Source organism: Triticum aestivum, chromosome 6D (genome assembly GCF_018294505.1).
Source record: "Triticum aestivum cultivar Chinese Spring chromosome 6D, IWGSC CS RefSeq v2.1, whole genome shotgun sequence".
Lineage (NCBI taxonomy): Eukaryota > Viridiplantae > Streptophyta > Magnoliopsida > Poales > Poaceae > Triticum > Triticum aestivum.
Genome location: NC_057811.1, coordinates 353,081,289 through 353,090,649, shown reverse-complemented (window position 1 = coordinate 353,090,649; position 9,361 = coordinate 353,081,289). Strand labels below are relative to the sequence as shown.

The window sequence follows — 9,361 nt, the reverse complement described above, 5'->3', positions numbered from 1 at the left end:
TACACATTCATGTAACGTATATCCAATATACTTCTGTCGACCTTGCCTGCCTACTCATCTACCAAGTATCTAGGGTAGTACTGCTTCAGTGACCGTTCCTCTCATTACAGAAGCACTTAGTCTCGGGTTTGGGTTCAACCTTGGGATTATTCACTAGAGCAGCAAACGACTTGCTGTTTCATGAAGTATCCCTTTTGCCCTTGCCCTTCTTAAACTAGTGGTTTTACTAACCATCAACAATTGATGCTCCTTCTTGATTTCTACTCTCGCGGTGTCAAACATCGCGAATAGCTCAAGGATCATCATAACTATCCTTGATATGTTATAGTTCATCACGAAGCTCTACTAGCTTGGTGGCAGTGACTATGGAGAACTATCACTATCTCATCTGGGAGATTAGCTCCCACTCGATTCAAGCGATTGTGGCACTCAGACAATCTGAGCACATGCTCAACGATTGAACTTTTCTCCCTTAGTTTGCAGGCTTAAGAAACTTGTCAGAGGTCTCATACCTCTTGACGTGGGCACTAGTCTGAAATCCCAATTTCAGTCTTCGGAACATCTCACATGTTCTGCGACGTTTCAAAAACGTCTTGGGTGCCACAGTTCTAAACCGCACTGAACTATCACGTAGTCATCAAAACGTGTATGTCAGATGTTTCGTAACATCTACAGACGACGCTGAGGTTCAGCACACCGAGAGGTGCATTAAGGACATAAGCCTTCTGTGCAGCAATGAGGACAATCCTCAGTTTACGGACCCAGTCCGCATAATTGCTACTACCAACTTTCAACTAAATTTTCTCTAGGAACATATCTTAGCCAGTAGAACTAAAACGCAAGCTATGACATAATTTGCAAATACCTTTTGACTATGTTCATGATAATTAAGTTCATCTGATTATGAACTCCCACTCAGATAGACATCCCTCTAGTCATCTAAGTGAAACATGATCCGAGTTTAACTAGGCCGTGTCCGATCATCACGTGAGACGGACTAGTCAAGATCGGTGAACATCTCCATGTTGATCGTATCTTCTATACGACTCATGCTCGACCTTTCGGTCCTCCGTGTTCCGAGGCCATGTCTGTACATGCTAGGCTCGTCAAGTCAACCTAAGTGTATTGCGTGTGTTCCGAGGCCATGTCTGTACATGCTAGGCTCGTCAACACCCGTTGTATTCGAACGTTAGAATCTATCACACCCGATCATCACGTGGTGCTTCGAAACAACGAACCTTCGCAGCGGTGCACAGTTAGGGTGAACACTTTCTTGAAATTATTATAAGGGGTCATCTTACTTACTACCGTCGTTCTAAGCAAATAAGATGCAAAAACATGATAAACATCACATGCAACCAATAGTGACATGATATGGCCAATATCATCATGCTCCTTTGATCTCCATCTTCGGGGCACCATGATCATCTTCGTCACCGGCATGACACCATGATCTCCATCATCATGATCTCCATCATTGTGTCTTCATGAAGTCGTCTCGCCAACGATTACTTCTACTTCTATGGCTAACGCGTTTAGCAACAAAGTAAAGTAATTTACATGGCGTTATTCAATGACACGCAGGTCATGCAAAATAATAAAGACAACTCCTATGGCTCCTGCCGGTTGTCATACTCATCGACATGCAAGTCGTGATTCCTATTACAAGAATATGATCAATCTCATACATCACATATATCATTCATCACATCTTCTGGCCATATCACATCACATAGCACTTGCTGCAAAAACAAGTTAGACGTCCTCTAATTGTTGTTGCAAGTTTTTACGTGGTTTGTAGGTTTCTAGCAAGAGCGTATTCTTACCTACGTATGACCACAACGTGATTTGCCAATTTCTATTTACCCTTCATAAGGACCCTTTTCATCAAATCCGTTCCGACTAAAGTAGGAGAGACAGACACCCGCTAGCCACCTTATGCATCTAGTGCATGTCAGTCGGTGGAACCTGTCTCACGTAAGCGTACGTGTAAGGTCGGTCCGGGCCGCTTCATCCTACAATGCCGCCGAAACAAGAAACGACTAGTAGCGGCAAGAAGAATTGGCAAACTCAACGCCCACAACTGCTTTGTGTTCTACTCGTGCATAGTAACTACGCATAGACCTGGCTCATGATGCCACTGTTGGGAATCGTAGCATAATTTAAAATTTTCCTACGCTCACCAAGATGCATCTATGGAGTCTACTAGCAACGAGGGGAAAGGAGTGCATCTACATACCCTTGTAGATCGTGAGCGGAAGCGTTCCAATGAACGTGGATGACGGAGTCGTACTCGCCGTGATCCAAATCACCGATGACCGAGTGCCGAACGGACGGCACCTCCGCGTTCAACACATGTACGGTGCAGCGTCGTCTCCTCCTTCTTGATCCAGCAGCACGACGGCGTGGTGGTGGATGTAGCGGGTCTCCGGCAGGGCTTCGCCAAGCTTCTGCGAGAGAGAGAGAGAGAGGTGTTGCAGGGGAGGAGGGAGGCGCCCAAGGCTGTAGATTGCTGCCCTCCCTCCCCCCCCTTTATATAGGCCCCCTTGGGAGGGGGGGCCGGCCAAAACCCATCTAGGGTTGGGGGGCGGCGGCCAAGGGGTGGAAAGGGGTGCCTTGCCCCCCAAGGCAAGGGGGAAGTCCCCCCACCCTAGGGTTCCCAACCCTAGGCGCATGGGGGGAGGCCCAAGGGGGGGCGCCCAGCCCACTAGGGGCTGGTTCCCTTCCACTTTCAGCCCATGGGGCCCTCCGGGATAGGTGGCCCTACCCGGTGGACCCCCGGGACCCTTCCGGTGGTCCCGGTACAATACCGGTAACCCCCGAAACTTTCCCGGTGGCCGAAACTTGACTTCCTATATATAATTCTTCACCTCCGGACCATTTCGGAACCTCTCTTGATGTCCGGGATCTCATCCGGGACTCCGAACAACTTTCGGGTTTCCGCATACATATATCTCTACAACCCTAGCGTCACCGAACCTTAAGTGTGTAGACCCTACGGGTTCGGGAGACATGCAGACATGACCGAGACGCCTCTCCGGTCAATAACCAACAGCGGGATCTGGATACCCATGTTGGCTCCCACATGTTCCACGATGATCTCATCGGATGAACCACGGTGTCGAGGATTCAATCAATCCCGTATGCAATTCCCTTTGTCAAACGGTGTGTTACTTGCCCGAGATTCGATCGTCGGTATCCCAATACCTTGTTCAATCTCGTTACCGGCAAGTCTCTTTACTCGTACCGCAATGCATGATCCCGTGACTAACGCCTTAGTCACATTGAGCTCATTATGATGATGCATTACCGAGTGGGCCCCAGAGATACCTCTCCGTCACACGGAGTGACAAATCCCAGTCTCGATCCGTGCCAACCCAACAGACACTTTCGGAGATACCCGTAGTGCACCTTTATAGTCACCCAGTTACGTTGTGACGTTTGGCACACCCAAAGCACTCCTACGGTATCCGGGAGTTGCACGATCTCATGGTCTAAGGAAAAGATACTTGACATTGGAAAAGCTCTAGCAAACGAAACTACACGATCTTTTATGCTATGCTTAGGATTGGGTCTTGTCCATCACATCATTCTCCTAATGATGTGATCCCGTTATCAACGACATCCAATGTCCATGGTCAGGAAACCGTAACCATCTATTAATCAACGAGCTAGTCAACTAGAGGCTTACTAGGGACATGGTGTTGTCTATGTATCCACACATGTATCTGAGTTTCCTATCAATACAATTCTAGCATGGATAATAAACGATTATCATGAATAAGGAAATATAATAATAACCAATTTATTATTGCCTCTAGGGCATATTTCCAACAGGAAGAGCATCGGAATCCGACCCCGAATCCTCCGAATCGACAGCCCAGAACCTGTTGGCCCGAGAAGGAGCGGGAAGGACGGAGCGAGGTGAGGAGACCGGGGTGAAGGAGGGGGAGGAGAGGGCCGCCAGGGGGGAGCGAGGAGGAGACGGCGGGGAAGAGGGGGGGAGGCCGCACGGGGCGAGGCCGCCGCCAGAGGAGAGGAGGGGGAGGGATGCGCCGCCAGGGGAGGGAGAGGAGAGGAGAGAGCCATCATGCAGCGTTTCTGCCATCAAAAATCCCATGTCTTACACATGGACAAGTGGGGACAGGCGTCGGTGTCTATTTTTGTATTCCTTCAAACCAAGGTGAGATCAATATTCAGGTTCAAGCTTCGGCACCTCCTACTTCTACTCCTCTTCAAGCAGTAGCTATAGCTCTTGCCTGTGCAGCTCAGTTGGCGGCTCTCCTTAATATTCATTGTTTCACGTTTTTTGATAGACTGTCTTTCGCTTGCCTCTGATGTTGTCTCTCGGAACATTTCTCATTCTACTTCGCATTGGAATATTAGAAAAGAATTGGCGACCTTTGTTAAGTGTACCTCTAATCGAAATCCTCAGGTGTTTCACATTCCAGGGACTTTAATGGAATTGCTCATAACCTTGCCCAGCAGGTTTTCCAATCTATTGGAGGACCCTTTTTGACTTGTTCTGCTCATTCTCATTCATCTTCTCCATGTCCAGTGGCAAATACTTTTTCAGGTTTTCAACCTGAAGGTATCCAGTTGCATACGGTGTACTGTTTCTAATGCAAGCAAAATCCAGTTGCAGATCTAGATGAACGATATTTCTTCTTCAAGGAGTTATTCTCGAGAACATGCAAGAATAGTCTTATATTTTTGCTAGTTTTGTAATCTGATCATGATGCTCAGGGCATTGAACTTCTCACTTTGCATCTTTAGGATCCTTCCTTCAACTCCCTCTCAGAGTTTCTGTTGTATCTCTTCTTCTTCTCTTTTTTTGCAGAACTTTGTATCTGACTTATACTACCCTTTGAGCTGAATGGAATATTTGGCACCTTGGTGCCTTGGTTTATTCAAAAAAAACTTTGTACTGATGTTCATTAATCAATAACGTGTCAAAATTCTCTCAAACAAAAATGGGTTGTTTTCCTTTTGGGTGAGTGTGGACGGGTGGGAGCGGAGGTCAATTTGTAGCACATCTCTATTTCTTCTATATAATGCTTTTAGTATATAAATATATAATGGATAGATAAATTTTGCAATGGATAATTTACCTACGGTTTACCTAAAAAGCATCTTTTCCATAAATAAACGAATTTGATAGCCGTCGAGCACTTAAATGGGTTGGTGAGACGATAAAGTGAGAAACCTCTAGGCTCTAGCGAGTTTTTAAATGAATGAAATGCAGCACTTGATACTGGTAGGTACTTTACCTTTTTGAAGAAGCTAAACTGCAAGAAACTTCAAAGTTCCGTAGGATTATCTAACGCATAGCTACACGTAGCTAGCCCTTGCTTCACCAAGATTTGCATGAACAGTTCTTAAAAGGCGCCGAATCATACTACTACTAGCTGTCTGTCTGACGACAGTCTTCTTACTGAAACTTTTAAAGCATGGCTACTCCGATCCGCGCGCATGCATACAGTAATATTTAAGAAAAAGAAAAGAGACAAAATTCTCAATGATGTCTTCCCGCATGCTTTCGTCATGGCAACGTGAGCATATCCTCCTCAAAAACCTCGCCGGAAAAACTTCCAGGCGCCTGCGGCTACAAATAGGCCCCCCACAGCAACTTTGGTCCACTCCACTTAGTCCACTGCGCCTTGTTCGATCCACGCATGCTATGCATCTGCACGCAGGCGAGGTGCACCTCCAGTATTTCATGCCCCGCCAGCAGCAGGACGCAACCGACCTTCCGGACCTGGCAGCCAGCACCTCCTCCGCAGCCTCGCCGGCCGCCACCATGTGGGAGTATCACCAGGCACATGCGGCCTTGCAGCCTTCCCCCTCCTGGAGCCCCTACACCGGGCCGTCCACGGCGGCTCTCCTCGACGGCTCGACCTTCGCTGCCGACTCGGTGGCAGGCGCGGCCGACATGAGGCTGCCGGTCGGCGAGCACGTCCACGGCCAGGCCTGGAGCCACGACGAACTGTGAGTACTTAATTATATGCATGCAGGCCCTAAGTCCTAGCAACTCCCGGTGTGCTTGATGTGGATTGTGGATCCATGGGCGTCGCAAGTCAAATATGTTTTCTGTTTCAGAAGCAACGACAACACCGGCTACAGGGAGAACTTCCTGGACCTGCTCGCATCGAAGAACGTGACACAGGAGATGTTCGAGAACGTCCCGGCCGGCCGTTATGCTGCCGCACCAGCCGCCCTGGCGGCGCGGTTCGAGGCAGGCTCCGACGTTTCCCCGATCAAGTACGAGGTTGCCGCCTCGCCGTTGTTCATGGGGAGCGGTTCTAATGCTCCGCTGGAGGCCCAGGGGATGAACATGATGAGCGGCATGCCATCCTACGCCGACGACCACCACCATCAGAGGAAGGAAGGCATCAACCACCACCAGCAAGAACATGGGAACCCCATGGCCTCCTTTCTGCAGCACATAAGTACTCGCACTAGTGCCGCCATGCACGCTAGCCTGGATTTTTCAGGCTTGGGAGCACTTGACAAGATTTGCCAGGACAGCCGAGCAATGGAGGCTGCGAGCCCTTTTAGCTTGAGGAGTCTGCCGGATTTTGGCTCTCTCGGCGGCTACAAAACACCCAAGGAGTCGACGTTGGTGCCACCGTACATGAGATCCGCCGACAGGCCAGACAGAAGCAGACAAGAGCAAGAGATCGTGCCCGTAAGTATGCTTGCACATCCATAGCATTTGATACAGTGACTTGCCAATGGTACAATTAGCTAGTAGTACACTAATCTGTGACAGCTGTTCATGAACTATACGTAATTTGGTACTTGGATGTGTATTGTGGGCTCAGGCTAGGAGTAGTAGCAGCGGCAGTGGACCGCCGGCGGCGACTGATCGTAAGAAGCGAACATCCGAGGAAAGGCGGGAAAGCACTGTCAAGAAGTCCAAGCAGGAGGCATCCACAGCATCACCTCCTAAGGTAACAGCAAAAACAAGTTAAATGTTTGATAGCAGACCATTCAGTTAGCATCTCTGAGGTGCTCATTGGGCTACCGAATGCAGCAGCCAGTTCCTAAAGTGAAGCTGGGGGAGAAGATCACAGCACTGCAGCAAATCGTTTCGCCGTTTGGGAAGGTAGGTACACACATAAACAAAGTTTTTATTTCAGATGTCACCAATTCTGAAACTGCTATTCCCTTCGATCCATATTAGTTGTCGCTAATGGATGTATCTAGCACTGAAATACGTCTAGATACATTTATTTCAACGACAATTATTATGGATAGGAGGGAGGGTAACGTTCTAGTCTAACTCTTCCTTTCCAACTTCACATATGAGCAGACAGACACAGCATCGGTGCTGTTTGAAACGATCAAGTATATCAAGTTTCTGCACGAGCAAGTACAGGTATAGATACTAAAACCATATTGCAATCAAATTCTCACCATGCCATTCTTTAAAAAATCCCTCAATTCATGCATGCATATGCTCTGCGTGTATAATTTGACCTAGCTAGAGCCACAAAAGCTTCCGGGAAAGCATAAGATTCCTGCACCCCCACCCCGACATTCCTAGTAAAAAGAAAGTGTAGTCCAGACGAGAAACGTATACGCGCACACACGAAACACGATCCGTGGTATCTTCCGAGATGCAATGAATCGTTGCAATGACTGTTTAGCTGGTTCCACTTCACATATGATATTGACTTGTTGCGCGTCCCTTTATCAGTGCACTTCCTAGTCATGCATAAATATACCCGAGAGACCACATAAAGAATGTCTCAACTTGTCCTGTCTCACACTCCACCAGAAACATGAGATAAGGACAGTGCACGCGCACACACACACACACATGTCGCCATCCCATCACAGAGAGAGTAGTGGAGCTTTCTAAGTCCGAGCTATGCTGATTAGCCCGCCTCTCCTGCTTTGTTTGCGCAGCTGCTGAGCGAGCCGTACACGAACGCGAGCAGGAACAAGGTACAGACAAACTGATGATGCTGCAAAATCCATTCTTTTTGCAAAATAAAATCCGAGCTACGAGCACGTAATTAATCGTCGTCGTCGGTGGGTTTCAGGGTAACTGCAACAACCTTCTTCCATGGGGGGATCGTGCGGAGGCGAGCAAGGGGGAGGGGGAGCATGACCTGAGGGAGAGAGGGCTTTGCTTGGTCCCTGTCTCGTGGACCCCCGAGGTGTACCGGGACGGCAACGCCATGGACTACTGGACGCCGGCGTACAGGGGCTGCCTCTACCGGTGATGGAGCCTGCCTCACTGACTGCGCTGCAAAATTCCTTGTCTCAGTAGCTCTGCGCCGCGCCTGCCCGATCGACGCAGATTGATCGTTCCAAGTTATGTAGGCAGCTGATGATCGGTCTGCTTGTGGTGCCAGTATTGCCTAGGTTATAATTCGTTCTTCGCTTTGCGCTTCTAATTAAGTTTGTTGATCTGTAACGAGTAACCACTGCTCTCTTACAGACATGGTATGAGTTGCTGACATTTGTAGCTACTAATACAGTAATATTGCGCACGATATAAAATCATCAGTAGATACTCCGTATGTCTCAAGATCTGTTAAGTGATGTATACATCCGAGCCTCTCGTTGATGATCGGCAAGTCAGATGATGTCTCGCCGCAGGAGGCCAGCGTCCCGGCGGAGAAGACGAGATAGGTTGTGCACAGGAGAGGAGTGTACTCCATTTACAGAGACTGTGGTTAAAAGGAGGGCGCGCTTGCGGCCGGCGTGGGTGTTCCGCGACGCGTCCTACGTTTGAGGCGTGGGCGGGTGGGCGGCGGAACGAGGAGAACCAGCCGTCCGAAATAATGGGTTCGACCGTAGTGTGTGGGGCAGTCCCACCCGGCCGACTGAAAGGGAGGACACGGCGCAGCACGCGCGGGCCGGCCCCTTGCGGCACACGAGCCCTAGGATGGGTATAGGACCCGCAACGCGCCGCGGCAGCCGTGGAATTCCTCTCGCCATCAGCCGTCCGTCCACGTCGCGCGGTCCTCCGCTGCTGCGCAGGCGTCCAGCGACAAAGCATATAGAACCGGTGCGCGTCAAACCGCTCGTGCGTCAGCTGTCTATTCATCTCTTTCCGATCGATGGGAGAGGGAGACGAGGCTGGCAAAGCTTTACTAGGGGCCACGTCCAACGACACGAGACAGGGAGATGGGCATAATTTCTCCTAATTAGGCTTTATTAGCATTGTCTTTTCAAAAAGATGAAATAATTCAGTCTCCCTCAAAACACATTTCATCTTCGGACCACGTGGTTGTGTCTCTCAACACGGCATTCTTTTAGACTGAAACAGCGTGTGTGCGGCTAGGGTAGCACCGTGCACCTCTCACTACGTGTAGAGCAACTCTTGTGGAGTATCATATTATGG

General features: G+C 49.1%; 1 protein-coding gene across 2 annotated transcripts; it reads left to right on the top strand.

Moving 5' to 3' along the window:
• The first annotated feature begins 5,633 nt into the window (after positions 1-5,633).
• On the top strand, positions 5,634-8,542 carry LOC123145068 (uncharacterized). Of its 2 annotated transcripts, none has more exons than XM_044564377.1 (7): positions 5,634-5,988; positions 6,100-6,688; positions 6,825-6,953; positions 7,040-7,108; positions 7,316-7,381; positions 7,915-7,953; positions 8,052-8,542. In XM_044564377.1, exons 1-7 carry the CDS (start codon positions 5,681-5,683, stop codon positions 8,232-8,234), a joined length of 1,383 nt encoding a protein of 460 aa, XP_044420312.1. In that variant the 5' UTR covers positions 5,634-5,680; the 3' UTR covers positions 8,235-8,542. The 2 variants fall into 2 exon arrangements, with proteins under 2 accessions (XP_044420312.1, XP_044420311.1); XM_044564376.1 differs by having other exon boundaries at positions 5,635-5,988; positions 7,037-7,108.
• Positions 8,543-9,361: the final 819 nt, after the last annotated feature.

Bases quoted from the DNA above. Each gene is read 5' to 3' on its own strand.
- LOC123145068 (XM_044564376.1), top strand. From the start codon at position 5,681: ATGCATCTGCACGCAGGCGAGGTGCACCTCCAGTATTTCATGCCCCGC. The intron at 6,954-7,036 runs GTAACAGCAAAA...TACCGAATGCAG, and splicing joins CCACAGCATCACCTCCTAAG to CAGCCAGTTCCTAAAGTGAA. The intron at 7,109-7,315 runs GTAGGTACACAC...ACATATGAGCAG, and splicing joins TCGTTTCGCCGTTTGGGAAG to ACAGACACAGCATCGGTGCT.